At 34.9% G+C, this 25608-nt stretch overlaps 5 protein-coding genes across 6 annotated transcripts; 3 read left to right on the top strand and 2 right to left on the bottom strand.

The window, feature by feature from the left end:
- On the top strand, nt 3646-11915 carry LOC18595932. The gene is made up of 15 exons (XM_007024104.2): nt 3646-4116; nt 5909-6302; nt 6390-6567; nt 6704-6843; nt 6922-8161; nt 8264-8367; nt 8538-8682; nt 8981-9049; nt 9195-9240; nt 9345-9718; nt 9906-9985; nt 10119-10254; nt 10782-10971; nt 11092-11174; nt 11491-11915. Exons 1-15 carry the CDS (start codon nt 4011-4013, stop codon nt 11623-11625), a joined length of 3420 nt encoding a protein of 1139 aa, XP_007024166.1. The 5' UTR covers nt 3646-4010; the 3' UTR covers nt 11626-11915.
- Nucleotides 13569-14972, bottom strand: LOC18595931 (60S ribosomal protein L37-3). The gene is made up of 4 exons (XM_018123646.1): nt 14859-14972; nt 14627-14762; nt 13995-14096; nt 13569-13865 (listed from the first exon to the last, which is right to left on the bottom strand). The coding sequence occupies exons 1-4, from the start codon at nt 14859-14861 to the stop codon at nt 13819-13821; spliced, it is 288 nt and encodes a 95-aa protein (XP_017979135.1). The 5' UTR covers nt 14862-14972; the 3' UTR covers nt 13569-13818.
- On the top strand, nt 15039-20789 carry LOC18595930 (probable ATP-dependent DNA helicase DDX11). 2 transcript variants are annotated; one of them, XR_001928539.1, is made up of 10 exons: nt 15039-15337; nt 15720-16355; nt 16435-16523; nt 16859-17212; nt 17511-17813; nt 17921-18163; nt 18344-18565; nt 18777-19323; nt 19739-20090; nt 20381-20789. XR_001928539.1 is itself a non-coding variant. In XM_007024101.2 (9 exons), exons 1-9 carry the CDS (start codon nt 15208-15210, stop codon nt 19951-19953), a joined length of 2739 nt encoding a protein of 912 aa, XP_007024163.2. In that variant the 5' UTR covers nt 15039-15207; the 3' UTR covers nt 19954-20789. The 2 variants fall into 2 exon arrangements, 1 of the variants encoding a protein (XP_007024163.2); XM_007024101.2 differs by having other exon boundaries at nt 19739-20789.
- Nucleotides 20319-22571, top strand: LOC18595929. Its single transcript, XM_007024100.2, has 2 exons — nt 20319-20788; nt 21369-22571. Exon 2 carries the CDS (start codon nt 21640-21642, stop codon nt 22291-22293), a length of 654 nt encoding a protein of 217 aa, XP_007024162.2. The 5' UTR covers nt 20319-20788; nt 21369-21639; the 3' UTR covers nt 22294-22571.
- On the bottom strand, nt 22761-25597 carry LOC18595928 (putative Peroxidase 48). The gene is made up of 4 exons (XM_007024099.2): nt 24994-25597; nt 24363-24551; nt 24122-24287; nt 22761-23552 (listed from the first exon to the last, which is right to left on the bottom strand). Exons 1-4 carry the CDS (start codon nt 25585-25587, stop codon nt 23008-23010), a joined length of 1494 nt encoding a protein of 497 aa, XP_007024161.2. The 5' UTR covers nt 25588-25597; the 3' UTR covers nt 22761-23007.

Below are 25608 nucleotides of genomic sequence, written 5' to 3'. Positions count from 1 at the left end.
CACTTCCCGGTTGGTTGGGACCTGCAATGTTGCGTACTTAGCACGAAATAAATCCCCCTAAACAAATTGTTTTCATGCTCCAATAACTCACTTCCTTTGTTGCCTTTCACCGTGGAAGTATATGTTGAGATTCTTTCTGCAATATTTTTATGGCTTTAACCACTTTTCCATAACATGCACAAGGCACACAATTTCGATATTTTTCAGTGCTTATAATTCTGGGTAATGCTAAATGAGCTGTAAATTAGGCAAAATAATATAAGGACATAAATACCTGGAAAAAGTTTTTAAATTATTTTAATAATTTTTTATTTTTTATTGTATTAAATAAAATTTTTATTTTAAATCAAATAAATCGATTATTTATTATTAATCAAATATTAATTATTATTTCATATCACGCAATATGTCAAAATAAATGATAACATGATATATTAATATAACTTTATAATGTAATCAGGTAATATTTTTTACCATACATTAAATAAATATATAAATAATAAATAATATTTTAATTAATGTCAATTAATTAATCTTTAATTATAAAATTAAAGAGTTTATTTGATTTAAAAGAAAAATATAAAGATTTTATTTAACATAATAAAAAATGAAATTTAATTTAAATAATTTAAAAGTTTTTTTAAAGAATTATATATAAAAAATGATATATTTGGAGTTAATATTTGTCAATTTAGTTTTTAGTCTCGGAATTTCGACTGATTTAGCATTCTTGTATATTGTTTTTGATGTGATGTTAAGTAATTTTAGCTTCTAAGAGAGATAATACTTCTACCCAAGGAAAAACTAGAAGGCAAGTAAAGAGTTTTATGTCAGGAAAGGTTACAACGCTGACATGTGCACTTTGAGCCTAAACCATACCAAAGTTAAATCACAATCGGTCAATTAGATTATGGGCTGAGTCTAGCCCTTTGAATTGAGATCGGGGCGGAGCGTCCCTTTGTAGTGGGGGGCCATGGCCCCTCAAACTTTTTGAAACTTTTTATATGTTATATATTTTTTAATAATTTTTTTAAAATAATTTATTAATAAATAATTAATATAATTTAAAAATAATAAATGACTTTACAAGTCCATTCAATTTTACTTAAATTCTTAATTTTTTTAAATTTTTAAAAGTTCTTCACTCATCTTTTTCTCTTTTCTTTTTTATCTTTGTATTGTGAAATTATAAAAAAGTAAAATTTTTATTTATATTATTTATTTATTTTTTAATTATATTCTATTTGCTCATATATTTTAAATTTCTATAGATTTTTTTTTAAAATTTCTATAAATCATCAACCACATTTTTTTTGTTATATAGGTTATACCTCTTACTTGTCATGGTTTCTTTTTTTTGTTATGTGAATTTTATTTTTAATAATTTTAATTTTTAAAAATTCAAAAATTATTGTATATGTAATTTTCAAATATAAGTTCTAGTATTGCGTTATTAGTTGTTGTTCAAAATTTCACTAATATGTTATTTTTTTATTAATCTTAATCATATAAAAAAAATTATCTTGAGTATATATTTTTAATGTGCTTTATATTTTATATTTAGTTGAAAGAAAATTATCTTGAGTATAAGAAAAAATTATTAATTCTATATGTCGTATTTAACTATTTATAGTTTATGCATTATAATTTAATATTTAGTATTACAAACTTAAACATAATAAAATAAAAATATTAGATGTTGACAATATTAATATTTTAGTCGTTTATATTGAGAAAGACAAGATTTGAAAATAAAATGAATGATAAATTTCTTATAAATAATTTAGTTATTTATATTAAAAAAAATATTACCATCGTCAAACAAAACTTTTTTACAACACTATTATAAGTTTTTTTCTTTTTATTTCTTTTGATTTATATATTATATAAAATTATTATCTATTATAAATTTTTTTATTATTAATGGTGAAGTTCAATATATTAATTTTAAAAATTTTTAACTTTTATTTTTTTTTAGCTTTTGACCCTTAATAAAATTAACTAGTTCCGTCCTTGATTGGGATCATAGAGGTAAAAGAAAAAATTTATACTAATGGATTAAAACAGGAAAGTTCTAGACAGCAAGGGCCAGATGTAAGGAAAGATACCTCATTACCGGCAAGAGGCAGAAAAAGGAGAGAAACCGGGTAGTTCTCTTTATTGCAAGTAATGTAGCATGTTCCATTTTCCTTTCTTTGCCTGGCGAGCAGAGCAGAGCAGACCCACTTCCTTTTGATGCCCTTGCCAAATTGGCTTTGTGTTTGCGGGCACAACCTATTTCTAATGTCGAGTAAAGTAGAATTTGAGGCTTCCAGGCAACAACATGTGCATTAATTATTCAAGGAAGGAAAAGATTGTTTCAACTTGGGATTTACAGGTTTCCTGATAAAACATCCATCTTTAGTCAGAGCATGCGTGCCGCGCGTGAGTAGCTGATTAACTAGCTCAGCTGCAACTCAAAAATGCTGGCCATTTTCATTTCCTTCTCTAACTGAAAATCAAACAGCAGATAAGACAATTGGATGCATCAAAAACTTCGTATTAAAAGTTACAAGGAGTAAGATAACGAACAATAGTCAACTACCTAAGGATTTTCCAATTCATTATATAAAGAGAATGGTTGGGAGAAACACTGAATTCTGTAAAGCTATCAGGCAATACGTCCACTTCAAACTCATGTGCTATTACTATTGCAGAGTATCTCGTTTGAGCTGTCAGTTAGTGACTAGAATTAAAGTTGGAAATGCCTCCCACCAACTTAATATTTATGAAAGAAAAAGAAGCTCAACTGTTCGAATAATTCAATGCATTTGTAAACTTTGTCTCAAAGTTTTACAAGCTAGCTAGAGGATGGACCTTCAGTTAACTTGAGGATTGAAATCCAATGGACAATTTGAGGTTTCATTTTCTCGTCAACTAAATGGTTGGTCCAAAATATTTTTGGCTTAAAAGGCCTATTTATTTGTTTTTGGTATAATTAAAAAGGGCTATTTACTTTTTTTTTTGAATAATTAAAAGGGCTGGTTAGCTACAAGGATTCTTATTTGGAAAAAATGAGAACTACAAAAAATATATGAAATTTTTTTAAATAATTTAACCAATCGGCCATGTAAAATAAATAATTAAGAAAATGTCAAAAAACTTTCAATATAATGAATTCTAAAAAAGTGTTTGAACCATATTTACAAAAATTTAAATAAATTTTAAATTTTTTATTAATTCAATCAAGTTTTATATTTTTATTTTTAATTAAATAAATTATTTTAATTATTAGTTATTTAATGGTTATTGATTAAAATATTATTTATTATTAATATATATATTAATATATTATAATAGATGACGATGATGTAATATAATTAAACAAGTATGTGACATTTTCATTTTCATATATCAATATTAAATTAAAGTGATGTGATATAAAATAAATAAATAATATTTTAATTAATAATAATTAATTTATTTTATTTAAAATAAAAATATATAATTTTTTCAATAATTTAAAATTCTTCTAAAATATTACGTCAAAATTTTCAATAAACTAAGATTAAGATCAAACACACCGGTAAATAAATTCTAATTCAAATCGCCGTACGTATAATAAATCCCAAAATCTCCAAAGCCAGAGATTATAACAGAGAAAAGAAAATGTAAACACACACGCGAAAGCCGAATCAGCACCAAAACAAAACCTAACGGTCCTCGCGTTGAATTTTCCCTTTTCTCCTAAATTCCATTCTTTTATTTTTCTTTCCCTTTCTCACTCATTTTCTTCCTTTCCAAACGCCACCTTTCCCTTCAATTCTTTCAATTCTTTACTTTCCACTCCTAGCATTCCTTGATTCTTTAATCTCTCTTCGCCTATTTCCTTTCGACTTTATTAAAGATGATTTTCCTTTTGGCAGTGATCGACTGTTGGCATGACGAAAGAGAAACACAAAAAATAGAATGATTCATTCGATTGACAGATTCATTTGATTTGATTTGATAGTTTTGATCTGGCTGAAAAAATGAACAGGTCAAAGCAGGTGACGGCTCGTGACTTGGTGGAGGAAGCCAAGAAGCGAATTGTGATTTTAGCAATATGCGTCGTCGGATTGTCCTACCTCATGTCATGTTAAGTTCTCAAATCCTCTTACTTTTTGTTTTTTCTAATTTCTACCGAAGTTATTCTATAATTTGGATTGTTTAATTATTTTTCTTGATCTTTGAGTTAAATTTGATTAATGCTTTTATTTAATTACTTGCTATTGAGTTCAGATAGGGTTTTGACTGTGTTCAATTAGTGTTTTAAAGAAAATTTATGTTTAATTCTTTTAAGTGACCTAAATTACTTTTTAGGATGGAATTTGATCGGTTATAGTTTGTGTAGCCTGCAAGGTTGTAGCATTGAAGTTTTAAGAAATACGGAAATTAGGGTATTTAGAATTATTTTAAATTCAAATTTAAGTTGGCACTGGGATTTGGAGCTGAAGAGTTACTCATATTGACTGCAGTCACAATTCTCTACCTTACCTTAGTTTAGTCAGTCTTGCATTTGACTGTCTAGGTGCCAACGGTAGATCTTTCCTCAAGCGCTGAGAGTTTTAGAAGATATCTGCTGCCAATTCTTTTTATGCTGAGGTTTTAATAGAAGTCCTTTCAACACCATTCTTATTGGCATCTGTTTCATCGCTTCATTGCGGGTTAAGTCACTAGACTTACACAAGTTCTTCCTTTTAAAAAAAAAAATTGTGAGGAGACTCTTTTTCCTCTTTTGCTTCTTCTCCAGTTCCTACCACTAAATGTTTAAGTATTGTCCAGGCCAAACAGTTCTCTGAAACAAAAGATTTAGATTAACATCACCAATGTGATTAATAGATTTGAATTTATTGGTGCTTAACTTTGGTTCCATAATGTTATTTTACTGTTGAACTTTACTGAGCAAAGATAGAGCATGGATTCTGTTTCCTTTGTACTTACTATCTGCAAGTGCAGTATAATGCTATCAATTAATGCTGCTGCTTCATAGAAAATAATATTAATTGTTTTACATATTGTTACAATGAGATAAAAAAAACTGTTAGGAAAACTCCTTGACTGCAGCTTAATGTAAAGCAGTCGGTTTGTTCATATGAAAGCGATGTTTATGATTAAGTATAATGCTTGCAGCTTTGTTTCGTTTGGAGTATTTATTTGCTTATATTACTTTTTACTCTCTCTCGGACCAAGTCTAAACTAACGAGGCCTTTTAAGGCTTTGTTAAGTCACTTTTCTTCTTTATAAACGCTCAGAATTGAATAGTGTTGTCAAGGGTGCAAGGTGCTAGAACCCTTATATTGCCTGAGGCGAAAGGTGCAAAAAAGTGCTTGACTAAGTGAACTAAGACACTATATATATATGTGTGATGTGTGTGTGTGTGTGTGTTTATCATACAAAACATGCAAAATTTCCTTGTTCTTTTTTTTTTTGGCCAATATGGATGATTTCCTTATGGTCCCAGGTTTGTTGTTGAATACTCAAACATTGAGAAGTAAAGAGTTTGATACTGTCCCTTTTTGTTACTATTAAAGGTATAGCTAATGAAAAAATTTAAAAATAAAAGAAATGAAAGAGAACTTCAATCGGGCAGGCTTTTTTTGCACCTACTGCCTTACAAAAAAATGTGTCTAGGTGCTTTTGTTGTTTGGCACTGTGAGCCTTAACAACACTGGTATCAAATACTGAACATTGTAATGCAGGGAGAATATAGCCTTACAAATGGAAAATAATTTGTATAACTGACCTCATTTAGGTGGGTTTACATCTATGTAATTCTGCTTAATCTGGAATTAAGATTTTTGCAAAGAAATTTTTATTTAGATGGTTGCCATTATTTTGTTGAACTTTTTTGAGTTGGTATTTACTCTTTTCCTGTTTCTTGTATCAGTGACAAGCTCCTCAGTTTTAGTTAATTTGCCTGCTGCTGCTGCCTTAATCATTCTCCTCCGGTATTTTTCACTAGATTATGAAATGCGGAGGAAAGCTGCTGTATACAACAGCAAACCTGCATCTACGAATGCATTGAATACTAAGCAACCACCAGAATATCTGAAAGCTGTTGAACGGTCTGATTGGAGAAGGAAAGTAAATTCTCCTGTTGTTGAGGATGCAATAGATCACTTTACAAGGCATCTTATTTCTGAGTGGGTGACGGATCTATGGTATTCTCGTTTAACACCTGATAGGGAAGGTCCAGAAGAGCTGGTGCAGATCATGAATGGTGTTCTTGGGGAGTTTTCAGACCGCATGAGAAATATAAATCTCATTGAATTACTCACAAGGTATAAGTTCATTTCATCACTGTTTTTGTCATGATTTTCATTTAAGAATGATTAAGAGGGAACTAATCTACTTCTAGGATGATGCAGGGACTTTATTAATCTCATTTGTTCACACTTGGAGCTTTTTCGTCTCAATCAAGCAAAAATTGAAAAGCAGAAATCTGGACCACTGACTATCAAAGATCGAGATACTGAAATAAGATGTGTCCTGGCTGCAGAGAACAAACTGCACCCGGCTTTATTCTCTGCTGAAGCTGAGCACAAGGTTTTTAAGTTTTTACTTTGACCTTCTAGTTATGTTAAAGTAGTCAATCAATCCAGCATTCCTGTAAAAATGAGTGTATTATTCCTTGAGTATATCTAGCCTGTGCTAACAGTACTTTCGGCTCTTTTTATTGCAGGTGTTGCAACATTTGATGGATGGTCTCATTTCATTCACATTCAGGCCTGAAGATCTGCAGTGCTCTTTCTTTCGTTATATTGTCAGGGAGCTTCTGGCTTGTGCGGTAATGCGACCAGTCTTAAATTTAGTGAGTCCAAGGTGATCTGTCCTTCTATTTTGCTAGACTTCATTTATTATATTGCTATGGTTCTCGATCATCTTGAATTTTGGTTACAGATTTATAAATGAGAGGATCGAATCTGCTGTTATATCTATGACAAAGGCTAAGGGAGGGTTTAATGCTGCACAAGATGCATCTCAACACAAACCAAATGGCTCTTCAAGGATCTCATCTGATCATTTTTCTAAGTTTCTAGATCCTTCTGTTACTGGTGTTGAACTTGTACAGTTAAAAACTGATCAACCCAGAGCTGCTGGAGGTACTGCTGCGGCAGATAACCTAAATGGAACACATCTTTCGAAAGATCCATTGCTTTCCTTGGATACTCGATCTTCCCGTTCATGGAGCTCTGTGCCCTTGAATTCCCAAACTGGTGTTGAAGGAGGTATCCAACGACATCGTTCAGGAGGAGAATGGGGTGCTATGTTAGATCTCATTTCTCGTAGAAAGACTGAGGCCCTTGCTCCAGAAAATTTTGAGAACATGTGGACAAAAGGGAGAAACTACAAAAAGAAGGAAGGTGAAAAACGATTAATTGAGCAAGTTCCACAGCATTCTTCCATTAGAAACGCTGCTACAATGGATCATTCAAAAGCAGTATCTAAGACCAGAGAGAAGTATCCAATCAAGCATAACTCGTCTGAGAGTTCTGCTTCTCAATCTGCATTAACTGATCAGCGCAAAATAGAAAAATCATTCCCACATGAACCTAAAAGTGTATCATACTGCTCTTCAGTTGCATCTTATCAGGAAGATGATGAACACAGCCTTGTTGATTTGGAGGAGGTTGAATCAGAAAGCAGTGATTCTTTTACTTCTGAGGAAGAGGAAACAGGAAATGTAACAGGTCTTGATTCTCCTGGAACTAAAGTTTGGGATGGTAAGAGTAACAGAAATCTGACTGTTTCGCACATTCATCATCCACTTGAAAATCCTGAGGGCCATATGGCGAAGAAGGCTGGTGGAAGGCGTGTTCGGTATCAAAGATTAACTAGAACCCCATCGAGCAGGAAAAGATCTAGATTGACCAGTCAGAAGTTACCTGTCTGGCAAGAGGTCGAGCGGACAAGCTTTTTATCGGGTGATGGACAGGATATACTTAATTCGCTGAATGGACATGGAAAAGCTGATGATTCCAGTGATGATTCTGATGCTGAATTCTTTGGTAGAGTTCACAGCGGAGCAACTGCTTCTTCATCTGCTGCTTCTATCTCTATTTCAGAAAGTCGTAGTTTGACTGCTAATTCTTTGCAAAACTCGTTGGTGGTGGATTCTTTCTTTAAATTGAGATGTGAGGTACGTACTTATGATCAGGATCAATTCTTCATTTCAATATGCTAGGATTTCGCATTTTGGTACTCTGTTACATAATTATTGCACAATTATTTTCTTTTGCAGGTGTTGGGTGCAAATATTGTGAAGAGTGGCTCTAGAATGTTTGCTGTTTATTCCATATCTGTTACAGATGTAAATAACAATAATAGTTGGTCAATCAAGAGAAGGTGGGTAGAACTGTGCTATTAATTGTCTGGTCTTGTCCTCCCATGATGCATTCTGTAGCATTTGTTCTTCATTGCATTGGCATCTCTGTTAAATTTTTCTACAATGGCAAACCAATAATGTTTGTCATCACCTCTCACTGTTGCTTAACTTTTTGGTTGTTTCCTTCTAGATTCCGACATTTTGAGGAGCTGCATCAGCGCCTTAAACAATTTCCCGATTATAAACTTCACTTGCCACCAAAGCATTTTCTGTCAACAGGTTTAGATGTTTATGTAATACGAGAACGCTGTAAATGGCTTGATGGATATTTAAAGGTTAAATACTTGAACTCACATATTGTTTTCTTCATCCATGGGGCATATTTGTTGAATTCAAGTCATTCAAATTGATAATTTACTTCTATATTGATGTTTTTTCCTCAAATATGTTTGTTGGATTGTTTGATTGCCAGTACTTCCATCTTCCTGTAATATCTTACATCAGTATTCAAAGTACCAAAAGGAGATCTATCTGTAGTTTACATATGAGAAATAACTGCAGTATATGCTTTATATTCTAGTTTTGTTTATCTTTCTATTTTTAAATGAATTATGAATATTTTTGCTTCTTCAGAAACTTCTGCAGCTTCCTACTATTTCAGGATCGATCGAAGTTTGGGACTTCCTAAGTGTTGATTCTCAGGTGGACTTCTATTTTCCTTTTTTCTTTGAACGGAAAAATAGCTGTTCTTTTCTTTTCTATTTTCTGGGAAGAGAAGTGGGGAGGGAGGCAGTTTCAGACTTTTTCCCTTTTATGTATCTCTTATTATATGCACTTTGTAATGCAGACATATGTATTCTCAAATTCTTTTTCTATCGTCGAAACATTGTCAGGTGATTTGGATTTAATTCAGTAGTCTGAATGTGCATAGTTTGCTTTTTCTTTCTTAACCTGTTTTTGAGTGATTCCATATTTTGTGTTGCTTGGGAATTTTCAGTTGACCTTGATGATAATCCATCTGAAAAGATCAAGAAGGCCTCAAATGTTATGGGGCCTCTGATGGGTTCCTTATCTTCCAGGAGGGAACAGTTAGACACTGGAAGCAAGGAACCTGCATTGCAGATGAAGCTTAATCTTGCAACCGATGGATTAAGAAATGCAAAAGATATCTCTTATTCTCCATCAAAATTTCCCACTAAAGAACGTGGAAAGTCATTAGAAGAGTCAGGCAGTGATTCTGATACTAGACTGCAAAATAATTCGGTTGTAAGAGACATGGGGAAGAATGCTAAAGGAAAAGAGAACAAAAGAACGGAAGATACTTCTGAGTTGCTTCTTGATGCTGCTACATACCCAATCCTTCCTACAGAGGTAATCAGTGCAAAGTCAAATAGTTTATTTCCTCTATTAGTGTTTATAGAAGAACTATGGCTATCATAACCTTGCTTAATGGCATATAAAACTTTCTTGTGTCATATTTAGTATTTGCAAAGCAATTTGAAATTTGTGAGGCTTCTAGGCTCCTTAAAGGTTTTTAACGCACACATCTTCTATGCAGTGGGTGCCACCAAATTTAAGTGTCCCCATATTAGATTTGGTGGACGTCATTTTCCAGCTCCAGGATGGTGGATGGATCAGGTATGTGAATGGCTATAGAACAGTGAACTTATCTCAGCATTATATTTTGATCTTCAGCTTAGCATTATCACGTCCTGATCTTACCAGATGGACAAGTTTTACCTGAAAGTTGTTCTCTGCATGCACATTTCAGGCGGAAGGCTTTTTGGGTGGCCAAGCAAATTCTACAACTTGGAATGGGTGATGCTTTTGATGATTGGTTGATAGAAAAGATCCAGCTGCTGCGCAAGGGGTCAGTTGTTGCTTCAGGAATCAAGCGGATTGAGCAGGTAGTCATTTGATTTCAGCTATGATCAAGAAATGTTATTTCTTTATAAAAGTGTCAGAATTGTAACTGGTAAAATCTTTTAGTAGTGGTACCAGAATCTAAGAGCAAATCTCCTCTTCACTAAGTTTGCGAGAGGATTTAAGGGAAGGGGCAGACCAACCGCCCTTGATATTAGCTCAGCCATTGAACTGGAACAAAATGTTTTTCTACTGGATACAGCTTAGTGTATGTCTGCTAAAATATTTTTAAAACCCTCTTTAGGAATTTTAAGAACAAGGTAAAATCAACTGGGATTCTGATCAGTGTCTTATCTGACTTAAATTTATATTTTACAGCCTCTTACCTTATCTGTTGTTGCCTTCTTGAACTGTTTTCGCTACATGTTTCCTTGTGTTTAACATTACTAATTTAGGACCATTTTTGTGGGACTGTAAGTGGCTTGTCGTGCAATGTTTTAGATTTTTAAAAGAAGAGCACCTATTATGTGCTTGTACACAGTCCTGATATAGGTCTCCTACTTTCGTGCAGATACTTTGGCCTGATGGAATATTCATAACCAAACATCCAAAGCGACAACGACCACCATCATCCAGTAGGCCATCCCAGGCTTCACCTCGTAGTCCACAGTCTCCTGAAATATCTTCACCTAGATTTAGTGATGAGCAGCAAAAACTGGAAGCAGAACGTCGGGCAAAATTCGTTTATGAGCTAATGATTGGTAGTTTTGTTTATCATGAATGTTTCTTATTAATAATCTGCATTTATACGTGATTTTATGTTATTAAAATGAAAATTTTCAACATTAGGAAAGTCAATGAGCTCAATTTTTTTGATGCAGACAATGCACCCACTGCTATTGTGGGTCTTGTTGGTCGCAAGGAGTATGAACAATGCGCTAAGGATCTCTATTTCTTTATTCAGGTAATTTAGGAGATAAGTGACTTTGATTTTGTTCTTTTAAAGTAGGCAAGGTCTTGTTTTCAGAAACTGCACTTTAATTATTGATAGGCAATTTGTGTGAGCTAGGTACTTTAGAGCTGGTTTAGTAGTCATGAGGGAAGAGGACATCATAGGTTATTAATAACATCAATACAGGCAGAACATGATTGGTGCAGGCTGTTACAGTGTTCAGAGAGTCAGTTTTCCTTGTTGGGCTCAAATTGAAATTTCAGCACTAGTGTTACACCTTGAAACTCATTCGTAACAGTTTTGCAATCCTTGTTCTCTCTTTATGCAGTCTAGTGTTTGTTTGAAGCTGCTGGCATATGACCTTGTTGAGCTCTTGTTGTTGTCTGCATTTCCGGAGATGGAGTATGTATTCAAGCAGTTGCATGAAGAAAAACACAAGTTTGGTGAATTTAAAGCCGAATAGTCATAATACATTGAGTTCCAATTATAGGGATCAAGTGATAAGTCTGGCCTGGCATTTTCCCAGGTATAATGTTTAGATTGATGTCTGCCATTGGCCTTGATTCATTCCATCTGGATGGTATACTTCATTCATATTTTACAGTGTCAAGATCTTCAAATTGTAGACAGGTCCAAATCGTGTAATTAGTTTTTCTTTTTTCTTTTTTTCCCATTTGACTTTTTGAGCAATTGTAAGTAAATCTTGCGATTAGTGAAATTATATAATAGAAAGCTGTTTCCTCTTCCTCGCAATTGCAAATCTACTCTTCTTTTCTCTAATCTTGTTAATAGCATCGTGTTGTGTCCTGCCTTGCACTTTGAACTTTTGCCTTCAAAGGGTTCAATGAACTACCGAAGCTATTCTTAATTCTGGATCCAATAACTGTTACGGTGATCCTTTTTTGCCAATCTTTCAAGTCTCGATTAGATTATCCGGATGACATGCTTGGTTCACTGAAAAGAATAAAATGAGAATAAAATAGTCATTATAAGAGAATAAAATAGAGAAAAAATAATTATTATATAGAGTGATTCATAAGAATAGAATAGAATAGGAATTGTTATTATTACTTATTCTATTATTTAGTTGACAAGAATAATTTTAAGAATGATTAAAGAATAATAGATAAATAATAAAAATATATTTTATTAAAATTTTAAAAAATTAATTAAAAAATAAAAAAACATTTTTTTTTTTTTTTTTTTTTTTTTTTTTTTTTTTTTTTTAAAAAATAAAAATATTTTAATATTTTAAGTAATAAAATCAAAATAACTTTTACTATAATTAAATAATATTTTCATCAAAATAAAAATATATTTTTATTATAATTTAATAACATTTTATATTAAAGACTAATTAAACTTTTTATTATAATTAAATAATATTTAATATTAAAAGTAAAATATATTCTTCATTAAATTTAAAAAATACTAAATAATACTCTTCATTACATTTATTATATTCAAACAATAATATTAAATAATATACTTTATAATATTTATTATAATTAAATAATATTAATATATTAAATAATATTTAAATATTTTCATTTCTTTTTTTTTGAAAATGAAGTAAAAATTTTTGTTTCTTTAGTGCTTTAAAGAGAGGAGTGAGGAAGCAAGAGAAAAAATAAATTTAATATTTTTTTAGAAAGTAATTTTTTAAATTGTAAAAAAATATATTTATCTTATCAAAATTTTTTTTATTTTCAACAATTTAAAATAACCATTACCAAGAAAGACTTGATAATGACTATTCAGCTTCTCTTGAAAAAGCTATTCTTCAAAATTACTATTCTAACGAACCAAATACAATTTTATTTCAAAAATAAAAATAAGATAAGAATAATTATTCCATTTTCTTCAACCCAACATGCCCTCATGAATGTTTTGTAGCAGTTAAAAAAAATATTATCTTATACAGCAACCCCGGTACATGTTTGAGAAATAGACCAAAGACGGATCAGACTTGATGTACAAAAGGACCATAGAACCACATACAGAGGGAGGGGGCGACGGTTTTCTTAAAGATGTCGTCCACAACTACATTCCTTCTAGTTGTAAATACTGAAAATACTTTTAACTGGTAGACCCCCCAAGGTGAAAATGTATAAGCAACAAGTGGGAGAATGTGAAGTATGAAGGGGCCTGAAACCATAGCAGTTACTTCTAACTTCTAGAAATTTATTTTTAGAGCCATTGATAGTATACTGATAAGACCTTCCCCGAGGCTCTGCAATGAATTGAAGGGCAGAGCTATGGAATAACTACACTCCAAAGACATTCAAGCAAACTCTTCAAGCATCTCACCACATTCAAATCCAGTTTTCCCCCTTTCATCCAAGGTTAGGATGACCTCGTGAATTTCTATTCAAGCGATAATTCCACACTAGTACAATTAATGACTACTCCCAGGCAATAATTAGGGGCTTGCCATCCTTAGATTAGATTCAGGGCAATGTAACCAAAACAAGAACATCATTAACTTCATCAAGTAATTAAGGGTCTAACAATAATAGCCTCAACCACTTTTGTTCAAAATTTAAAGCAACTACATAAAAGTAGAAACTAAAACCAACTAAAGCATCCAATGTAATGACAACTCCTCAAGTAATGTTCCCATAAAACGGCTCATTCAAAACAATCTCACAAGACCTTAAGCTGAAGCTGCTGCAACCTTCTTCCTTGGGGCTGCTTGAGTACCTAATCTCAATCCAACAAACAAATTATGAGAAAAACCAAATAAACATAATGTTAAAAAACATCATCTGCTAAGAAACTACCAGTACTACAAGAACGAGCATAAAAGAAATTACTGCATTTTGTTGTTACCTTCTCTGAAACCACTCTTGAACCTGCGAGGGACATGGCGGAGATACCTCATCCTACCAGTTCCAGTGGTCTTTCTTCTGATTGCCTTCACACTCCAGTTATCTGAATCGCACAATCAAGAGTTACCTTTCAGATTTAAGGCCTAATTATGAACCATTCACACACATTTCACATCTAATCACAGTCTCTTCAAACAAATTTGTAGGTGCACATTACACGCCATGGTCATTCACATTTAATGTACTCAAACCATAACACATAACTACGAGCATTAGTATGAAAGTTTATGCTTTTACAAAGAAACACATTCACACCAGCTCCAGCAAGTATACAAGTTTATACTTTGGCAAAGAAACAAGTCCACATCATCCCTTTTTTCATTGCTTTCAGGATAATGAACTTTTCATTAAAATAACCACCACATTCAACGAAAATAAGAGCTAAAAAACTACAAACCCAGATACATACTCTGGTAGGAGTCAATTAGAACAAACCGAGTACATAAAAAAACAAAGCCAGACAATTAGCCAAACAGAAACCAACCCAGATGCGGCAGGAGACTCACAACACAGTAAACAACAAAACAAAAACAAAAATTAATGTTCAGACATAAAAGAAAATGGGGCACTTACATTTCCTCTTACGGGCAGCAGGGAAACCACAGGCAGCGCAACGGCTCTTCTGGAGATGGAAGCTACGGCGGCCACATCTCACGCAGAGAGTGTGGGTCTTGTTCCTTCTCTTACCAAAACTCCCTGTACCCTTTCCCTGCACATTACCATAATCATTTCAGTTGCAAAAATCCAACCAGATCAAGGGAAGGAAAAAGAAAAAGAAAAGAAGCGAATGTTTTTTCCATTGTACCATCGGAGCTGTCGCAGGAGAAACCCTAAGATATAGTGCTTTTGGCTCTGAAGAAGAAAGAGAGCGGCGCGGAGGAGATGGTTTATAGTAGGAGACAGTTTGGAAGAAACATACTATGCAGGGTTTTTTTAGGGTTTGATTACTTGGATGGGCCTATTCTGGTTTCTTGTGGATAGCTTTGGGCCAACTTAAGCTTGAGTTGGTCCAAATTCGCTTGGGCTGGGTTGGCAAAAAAATGGATAAATAATTCCCTCCTTATTTTCGGGATTTCGCGGGAAAATCATCTGCAGAGCAAGACAGTAATAACTTGAAAGAGAGAGAGAGAGAGAAGCAATCGAGAAAGAGAGAAATGGAGAATGGAGGTGAGCCCAAATTTCCAGCATTTCCTTATAAGCCATATTCAATCCAGATCGATTTCATGAATGCACTTTATCACTCTTTAGATACAGGCGGCGTCTCCATGCTCGAAAGTCCCACCGGTACTTCCGCTTTCTTTCTTTCTTTTTCTTTCTTTTTTGTAAGTTTAGTTGTTGAGAAAATGTAGAGAAGAAAATTTGAATATTAAATGGGGAAAAAAATCTAAAATTTGCGTATCCAACTTAAACTGGGTCTTTATCCTTTTTTTCTCTCTCGTTATTAGGTATATTTTATATTATTGAATTGGTTTGCCACATGCCTTGGTTTCCACATTACTGGTAAAGCATGAGCTTGGTTATATAGAGGAAATTATTCCTTTTGCCTTTTTTTTTCTTTTGAATTTTCCTAAAATAATTTTTTTAATTCGTCACTCAAAAAGTCTGAGAGATTGAAGATTGTTGTTAAAAAAAAAAGGGTTAATTTGAATTTTTCTTGTCAAGTTAGGTACGGGCAAAACCCTGAGCATTATCTGCAGTGCGTTGCAATGGGTGCTTGATCAGAGACAAAAACAGAAGTCTGAAGAAAGGGTTGCATCTGATGAAAAGCAGGAAAATATTGGTCAAATTGGTTCAGATGATGAACCTGATTGGATCAAAAACTTTGTTGTAAACAAAGACAACCAAATGGATGACAAGAAGAGCAAGAAAAAGAAATACGGTTTTGCATCAGCAAAACCCGCAAAAAGAAACAATAAAGATAGTAGCAAGGATTTATTCTCATGTGATCCAGGAGAGGCATGTTTCAATAAAAAGAAAGAGTGCAAAAAAACAGTAAAGAAAAATGATGCTGACGAGTTGGGTGATGAAGAGTTTCTGCTTGAAGAATATGAAAGTGAAGAGGAAGGAGAAGTTGGAAGTTCAAATTCAAAGAGGAAAGCCAGTACGTTTTCTGTTAGTTCATCCAGTGATGAGGAAGGTGAGTCTGAGGAGGAGGAGGAGGAAGTGAAATTGAAGGTGTTTTTTTGTAGCCGGACACATTCACAGCTTTCACAGTTCATAAAGGAGCTAAGAAAAACAGTCTTTGCCAATGAAATGAATATTGTCTCTTTGGGATCGAGGAAGAACTTCTGCATCAATGAAGGTATATAAAACTTTGTATATTAGTATTATTCATTTGTAATTTGATTTTTGCCTGACCTTTTGAAGCTTTTGTATTTCAGAGGTTTTGAGACTAGGCAACTCTACTCGGATTAATGAACGTTGCTTGGAGCTTCAGAAGAGCAAGAAAAAGGAAATTTCTAAAATCAAGGTACTAAATATCCTAGTTCTAATTCCATAATTCAGCTGTAATGCATTTTATCAGGCTTGGTTTCCTAAACTTTTCAGTGGTTTCAATAATTGTAGAACTTAGAGCTAGAAGCCCACCAGATCATTTATTGCAAGCCTGCAGCCTCAGAACTAGTGCCTTTTGCATGTTTCATTACCTCATTACCGAAGCTAAGACATCATATACCTAGGTCCATCTTAGTTGAAGTCCTATCAACTTGCTTTCAAGTTCAGTTTATACCCCTAATCCAAGACAGACTAACAACAAAAGTATATTTAAGGAGGGTTTTCTTGACTAGTGATGGCGTTGATTTGCAGAATTTAGGTGCAGAGGGAAGAATACGGCAAACCAAGGCTTCTTCTGGATGCCCAATGCTCAGAAAACATAAGCTACAAAGACAGTTTAGGAGTGAAATTTCTCAACAAGGGGCATTGGACATTGAAGATCTTGTTCAACTTGGAAGAAATATAGGAACATGTCCATATTATGGCTCCCGAAGTATGATCACCCCAGCTGATCTTGTGGTTCTTCCGTATCAATCACTCCTTTCAAAATCATCACGTGAAGCTCTGGGACTGAATCTGAAGAATAATGTTGTTATAATTGATGAGGCTCACAATCTGGCTGACTCCCTCATTAGCATGTATGATGCGAAAATTACTCTGCCACAGGTAAATAAATAGTTATTGCTGTTTTCTCCAGTATTATCATTGGTACTTGAAAACTAGTGCACAAGCTTGGTACTTAGATTCCTGTATTTCTCGAATATTTCAAATACCGTTCAAAACCTGTGTCATGAAAATTGGATAATCCAGTCACAAATTAATTTAAAAACCTCTTTGTTTCAGAAGGAATTTGAATCTCCTATATATTGTTTTACTTTCATTTGCAAGCTTTTGATATTGATATTGTGTATTTTAAATTCATCTAAAATAAGAATCATTAAGTTGTTGCATGATTCCTTATCAGTTGGAGAAGGTGCATAGCCACATAGAGAAGTACTTTGGAAGATTCCACAGTCTCTTGGGATCTGGAAATCGAAGATACATTCAAACTCTTTTGGTCCTTACTCGGGCTTTCCTCCGAGTTCTAGTTGATGACAAGGATGTGAATTGTTTAAACACTTGCCCAGATGCTCAAACAGGTGTTGGAGAAAAGCATCGCTTTGACTCTTCCATGGCCATAAATGATTTTTTATTCTCCCTCAATATTGACAACATTAATTTGATGAAAGTGCTCCAGTATATCAAGGAAAGCAATATCATGCATAAGGTAGATTTATGGCCATACTATTTGTTTCTATTTTGTGAAATCATGATTTGAGTTCTTTCTTTCTTGAATGTTTCCCAATTTAATGGTCACGATATAAATGGTTCCAGGTTAGTGGGTATGGAGACAAAATGACTACCTTGCAGAAAGGTTCAGCAGTCAAGGAAAATGGGGAAAGTTGTGATGATGGTAGCACACTGTCTGGCTTTCGGGCATTAGCAGATATGTTATTGTCGCTGACAAATAATGATGGTGATGGACGGATAATAATCTCAAGGAAGAGACCAACATGTTCAAGACAAGGAGCTTACTTGAAATATGTTATGCTTACTGGGGAAAAGATTTTTTCTGAGGTTATTCTAACATTTTCATAATTTACGCTGCAAAGAAAATAGCAGTTAGCTTCTTACTTGCTGGCAATTATTTTTTTTTCCCCTTGTTTAAGATCAAAACTTGGTTTTAAAGTCTGTATTTTTAAATACTCGAAGTCTTCTTGCTCTATTAAGGAAATCCTATCTCAAAACTATTTGCAGATTGTGCATGAAGCACATGCTGTTGTACTGGCTGGGGGAACTCTGCAACCGATAGAAGAAACAAGAGAGCGACTTTTTCCATGGTTACCATCAAATCAGCTCCATTTCTTTTCATGTAGCCATATTGTCCCTCCAGAGAGTATATTGCCACTTGCAGTATCTTGTGGACCATCTGGCAGATCTTTTGACTTTAGCTATAATTTGAGAAGTTCATCAACTATGGTGAGTGTATTGCACTCTGTATCTGTCACCGTAATGGAGTTTGTACTAAGTGTTGTTGAATTTTTTTTCTAATTGGACTATAGTTGAACTCCCCTTTAAACTGACTTCTTTGCTAATTGTTTCATGACAATTGTATTTTATTCTGAATGTTTAATGCCCAGAAAGCATAATGGCCTATTACTAAATCCCATCATTGGTCTTGAACATACAGATAGAGGAACTAGGGCTCTTACTTTGCAATTTGGCAACGGTTGTTCCCGAAGGAATTGTTGTGTTCCTTTCTTCATTTGAATACGAAGGACAGGTCTATGATGCATGGAAAACCTCAGGAATCCTTGAAAGGCTTATGAAGAAAAAGTACGTCTTCAGAGAACCTAGAAAAAACACAAAGGTGGAGGTCATTCTCAAGGAATACAAAGAAGCAATTGATAATCCTGCTCCTAGAAGTGGTGCGATACTGCTAGCTGTAGTTGGTGGCAAGATATCAGAAGGCATCAACTTCAGTGATGGGATGGGTCGGTGCATAGTCATGGTTGGACTTCCCTACCCCAGCCCATCTGACATTGAATTGTTGGAAAGGGTGAAGCATATTGAAGGATTGGGTGATTCAAGTACTATGAAAAGCCTAAAACTTTTATCTTGTGAAGAATATAACGGAGGAGACATTCAGGCTGCTTTCAACATACTAAGGAGTTGCACCCGCAGGGGGAAAGAATATTATGAAAATCTCTGCATGAAAGCTGTAAATCAATCAATTGGTAAGTGCTAAGCATAACAGATCAGTAGTTGGATAAATCGGGCAATCAATTGTGAGGATACTGTTTCAAGGCTATTTATTATAGTCACTATAGGGAGGCAGGTGAAAATTGAATCCCCTAGGCTCATTGTTTAGTTTTCAGATCGGCAGAAAAATTTTGGCCTAATATCTTTAAAACTGAACATGATTTCTACATGCTGGATTTCTGTTTGAGTAGTATTTATACAGAAAATAATTTAACATCTCAAACCTTGCAACAAAGTTGATTTCTGGCTGATTTAAGTTCACTGGTTGCCTCCAAGTGCTCAATGCATACATGAATTAATGTGATTATATGTGTTCTGTTGTGTCTTTTCTTATATCAATCTTGATTTTTGACATTGGACTGCCTCTGATATTTAATTGATCGGTCTTAGGAAGAGCAATTCGGCACATAAATGACTATGCTGCAATTTTATTGGTCGACATCCGTTATGCATCAGATTCTTCAAAAAGAAGTTTTTCTCATCCAAGCAGCAAGCTACCACAGTGGATAAAAGATCGTCTTGTTTCTGCAACTAATAATTATGGTGAAGTGCACAAGCTCCTGCATCACTTCTTCAAATTGAACAAGAATAGAGGTTGTAAGTAAAAGTCTTTTAGGTTGTAATGAGATACCAAATGCCCTTATATTATACACAAGTGAGGAGACCTTACATAAAGCCAATGGTTTTTAAGTCACCTGGCCTGTTGCAGTCTTAGGCAGAGAAGAACATTAAAGTGGAAAAGGTAACTGTGGATAGATTGGTAGACTTTCTTCCTTTACATAATCAGGCCTCAAATTTCGCTAAAACTGTATCCCCCTCTTGATTCTTTTTCCCCCTTCCCCAATTATAGTTAGCATTTATTCTTTTTTATTTTCTTTTGTAGAAGGTCAAAAAAGCACTTAAATAAGTTAATATTATGGCATACATAATTTTTGTACTTTCCTGTACAACTGAGATGTGTTTTGTTTTGGATATTAAAACCTCTGCTACTGCGTATATCTTAATCTGAACATAAGTTTTCATGTGTTGAAGGGGGACATTGGAAGGATCAGTACAAGAAAAAGAAGTAGAGAAGCCATGTTGGGCTGCTTTTAGCGTCAGATATCAGTTCAATGACCCAATGCTTCAGCTTTAAGCATCGGTTAAATCGCCCAAAGCAAACATACACATATGGGGTCAAAAAGTTCCTTTAACCATATCTAACTGCTTTTGCTTCTTTTCTTTTTTTTTTTTCTGGTTTCTCCCTCAGATTCTTAGTACCATTCGGAATAATTCTGGATTTGAATTTTTCATGGAAGATTGAAGACTCATCTTAAGGCAGAACATTGCCTCACAGCCCATCTGCTGTTGTTGCTGGGGTTGCAACTTTCTTTCTGGATTCCTTCAGGCTATCTTCTGTCAAACCATAGGCAAAACAAGGGTTGAAGCTACCTGTTTTAGGTTGGTGGAAGGATTTTATTTCAGCAGGGCAACTGTGAGAAAATGACTTAGCTATGCAAGCATCGAAATGCACCTTATCTTGACATTAATATTTAAGTGGGTTTTGGGTCCTTTAGATACCATCCACCCGTACAGATTGGGACCATTCACACCCTTATAAATGCACGGGGATTTTTCTAGGGATGAATGATCAATTATGATCACACCAAACCCTACAAAAGTGGTGTCAATTACCATGTTGATATCAGATTGATTGTTGGGAAATTCAACAAAAAAAAAAAAAAGTTAAAAGAAGCAGCACTATTCCATTTGTGGGTCCTTTAGTTTGGTCATCATAGCTAACAAAAATTATGTAGCAGTTGAAAATGTGGAGTTTATCAGTTAAATTTCATCAACCCACTTCCTTTAGCTTTGCATTTTAATCAATAGCACTGCACTTTAGACAACAAAGTAGTCAAACATAAAATATTTGTGATCATTAGATTCCGAAGACCTCACTCTCTTAGATCTTTAATTTGTATTCAAGTAATCTTTTAACCCCAATGCCTTATGATTTTCTGACCTTCTGCGTTGTGATCAGGAAAAAGAGACAGATAGAGAAGCAAATATAGGTGGGATAAGGACAAAAAAGTATGGAAAAGTGCAAGCAATAGGGAAGAAAATTGCACTTTAGGCTCCATCAGCGTTGTCTCTAGGTAACCGTAAGAAACATCTCCTGTCTCCATCTCTCTTACCTGTATATTGGACGCAACTGTAGGAGAAGCAGCGGAAGATTAGAGCTGTGTCTGTAGTTGCAGATAGAGACACCCAAGAGATTTAACAAGCCTTACCATACAATTCTCCTGGCAAAAATGCCGCTGATGGACTCCATTCAAAAGTCCAAGAACTTCTTTCACAAAACAGTTGAGAACCTTAAATCTCTCTTCTTTGTAGGATACCAAAAGCTATCCAAACCACCCCTCCTAGTCCTAGACTCCTTCTCTTGCACTGGTGGCAGCAGAAAAAAGCACCAACAAGATCAATTCTACACTGACTTTTCTGACGATTGGGAAGTCTGTCTAGAGGAGGCAAAGATGAGAAAGCAGAACGATGCCATGACATTGAAAGGGCAAATGATGGAAGAAGATGCATATAGTGGAAGCTCCATGGACTTTGCAGATAAGAATCCTGTAAAGAACAAAAAACAAAATGGAGGAAAAGAGGAGATAAAGAAAGTGGGAAATTCACAATTGATTAAGGGAGAGGAACAGTATTATTACAAGAGAAATGGAGGAGGTTATGCATTAGCACAAAAGATGAAGGAATTAGAGATGATGGATGTTGGTGATATGGAACATGTATTGGATGTGGAAGAGGCACTCCATTATTATTCTCGACTTAAAAGTCCAGTGTACCTTTCTATTGTCGACAAGTTCTTCATGGATATGTACTCAGATTTTTCCGTTCCACAAGCCTCTGCCAGCATCAACAGATCAAAGCGAAGATTCAGATCAATTAGGTTGTAGATTCATGTCTCTCGCACCCTTTCTTGTGCATATGAATCTGTTTTCTTATCCTAAATTCTTATGTTTTGTGTGTTTGCCTGCGTTCTTCTGCTACTTCAGCTTATGGTTCTATTTCTCTTTGATTGTTATAGTTTGCTTGAGAGTGCATTGTTAACAATAAAGCATGGAAGTTTCATACCGAGATTTCAGTATTGTAATTTGCATTGCATGTTATTCATATATTATCAGATCCTTCTGTGAATAAATGTGCTTCGATGAAGCACAGAGATTGACTATTTTAACCGTTGGTGATAATTTGTGCCTTCTGGCGTCATGAGAATGTGGATGTTCCCTTTTCACACACGCATGGCTTCTACTTTCAATGAGGCCTTTTCCATCGGTTAAGACTCCGGCATTACACAGTGCATGGTTAGAGTGTTCTTTTTTAGTTTTGGCAGAATGCAAAAACCTGTAATTAAGGTCGTCAATTAGACTAATTTCTTTAGAAAATCTATTCCACTTATGTTCTATGAACCTCAATCAACAGTCATTTCCTGTAAGCTGATGTTACAATGACGATGTAACTAGAAAAACCCCACTAAAGTACGCAACATTTAAACTAGTTCATTGATTGTGACTAGAAGGGGCTAAGATAAAGTTGTTAAAAGAACAAAAGCGCCAAACTACTCGAAAATTTGTCTAACAAACTATGCTGGTCCTCACTCTCTCTCTCCATCATGCCACCCTTGAACAATTGAGCCGGATCTGACCTCTTGGTGCTGTCAAAACGTGGAGATTTGAGAGCTTCATCATTGCTAGGGCAAAGTCTCGCTGGTACAAGGAGGCATCCGAAGCATATGCTCTAACCCATAGTCCAGTTTCTTCCCCTGCCATTAGCTGCTGATCAGCATAGAGGATTCCTTTACCCTGTAGAAGACTGCGATAGTACACGGTGCCAAAGTCTGCTCCAGTTCCCCCATAGGTCATCACCGTTCCTTGATCCTTAGGTGATGAAGATAACAATTTGTCAAAGGAAGTTGATGGTGGTACCGCTGATGACAGTGAGTTGTAAAGTGAAGGTGATCGAGGTGCTTTCATTGGTGAACCATCCGAAAAAGGTGGTGCTGCTGGTGATGATGATGAGTGGTTCTTGGGACATTTTGATCTCATTTGCTCGAGAATTTCAGAATCAAGAGTTGGATCAGGCTCATCAGTCCCACCAAAGTTATACAGACGGTTTTGAAAAAATTTGCAGTGGATGACTCCAATGCTATGAGCACCTGCAAGTGAAGTAGTAGAGAATCAAATTCTTGTATACTTGTCAGAGAATACATTTCTTCTGCAAGAAGAAACAACTGCCACAGCAGAAGAAGTATAACAGCAGTTTCCATCACACAACAACTAGCGCATTAGCAAAAACCTCAGAAAAAAACACAACAAATATTACCATGGATACATAAATCATTCACCAGCGATTTTGTTAGCATTAATCTACGAAGCACAAACATGTATGATTTTTGAAACAAAGCAGAGATAATGGATAAATTAAGTTATCTACAGGAAGTGATGTAATCAAGGAAAAGGTAGATACAAGTGCAGACAGACTTGTTCTGGATCGAAACAAAGCGGGGAAGTACCAGGCTAGAATATGCCAAATAGAAGTAGGCTCGCAGTTGAATAGAGATGGTATTCTCTCAGGACCCTAAATCTAGAAACTGAATAATCAAATTTTAGTTCCTTTTTACTTTCATGTACTGTTTGACACCTAACAAATAGTAGAATCCAATCCAACGATAAAGCAAGCACAAAGAAACCAATGAAGAAAAAATCAGAGGAAAAAGATTCATACCTAAGAGAGTGACAGTCTCTCTTTCATCAAATCCCCTTGACGAAAAGGATGCAAGGGTTTCAGACAGATCAGCATGCGGTGAAGGAAGCTCGTTTGTGGCACTATCAGAGAAAGAGGCAGTGCTGTCTCTCCTACCAGTATTGAGTGGATAGAATGGGCCACCAGACTGACATCCAAAGATTAAAAATAAGCACATACAAAACAGGAGAAAATAAAAAATCCTAGCTTCATAGGAATTTACCAGAAGAACAGCCTCTCTAGCTGCCAAAACAAGAATATCAGCACAGGAAACAACACCAGGGCACACTTGTTCAACATCTGACTTGATTATGTCGATTCCATCAAAACCCTTCAAGCTTTCATTGGGAGGAGAATCTTTCTCCGAATCCATCCCTTCAACAGCATCCAACAAGATAGAAGCATCACATCCCTGCCCGGTTTGGTTTTTTTTTTTTTTGTGATTCCATAGTTGAACCAGACCGAATTAGACAGGAAGAAGAACAAAATCCCAAGAAAAAGTGCTGAAAATACGTAATAGGAGCTCAAGTTTCTCGATAGAAACAAGAAACAGAGAATTGCAGGCAAAAAATAAGGAAGAAAGAATTCCAAAAAGTATCAACAATTAAAATCACAGAAATTACAAAATATCTAACGAAAAGCACCCTCAAAAACATGATTTTGGATTCAAAAGATTTCTAGAAAGGCTAACGGAAGCTGGAGAGTTGAGATGCAAAGAAGCATTTAAACATGCAAACGAAATAAGCAGCGGAAAGATCAAGAAACAACAGAAGCCAGCCAGAAAAAGAAAATCACTAAGAAATGAGAAACCTAAATCTTAAAAGGGCCAACAGAAAATAGAAAAAGATGGCAACCTCAATGAAGCAATCATGGAAAGCAAGGCGAAGGAGAGCAGGAGCCAAAGAAGCCTTGATCTTGAAGAGTTGATGAACCTTGGCTCGAATGATCTTATCAGCCTCAGGGCAAGTTTCCCGATAGAAATCATACTCGAGTGACCGAGCAGGAGCCTGACCGTCTTCCAGAGCCTCGCTATCCAACAGTATATCTTGAAAAATCCAGAAGGAATTCGATTTGGAATTCAATGAAAAAGAAGACGAAAAGGAGAAGGAAAACTTGGAGCGATTGGTCATCCTGAAAGATATCCAAACGCACAAAAGGACTATGAAAAAGCTCAGTGTTCGCATTGTAGCTGACTCAGAGAATGACCTTGGCATCTTCTTTGATTTTCTTTCTTTTGTTTTCTCTGCTCTTCTTTCTCTGTTTCTCTTCTGGCTTTCCTCCTTAAATGGGTTATCGTAGCAACGGAGGAGATCATCCAAATGGCGGGAAAGGGAACTGATTGAAATGACGAAAATACCCTTTTTAACGGAAAGGTCGTTAAGATTGCTCCGTGTCACTTTGTTGGTGTTACGATCATAGCCGTTGATCTCATAATAGTTATCATTCATTCAGGAGGAACAGTATGACAA

This window comes from Theobroma cacao, chromosome 6 (genome assembly GCF_000208745.1).
Source record: "Theobroma cacao cultivar B97-61/B2 chromosome 6, Criollo_cocoa_genome_V2, whole genome shotgun sequence".
Classification (NCBI taxonomy): Eukaryota; Viridiplantae; Streptophyta; class Magnoliopsida; order Malvales; family Malvaceae; genus Theobroma; species Theobroma cacao.
Note: the sequence above shows the minus strand (reverse complement) of the source record. Positions and strands in the feature narration are given on the sequence as shown.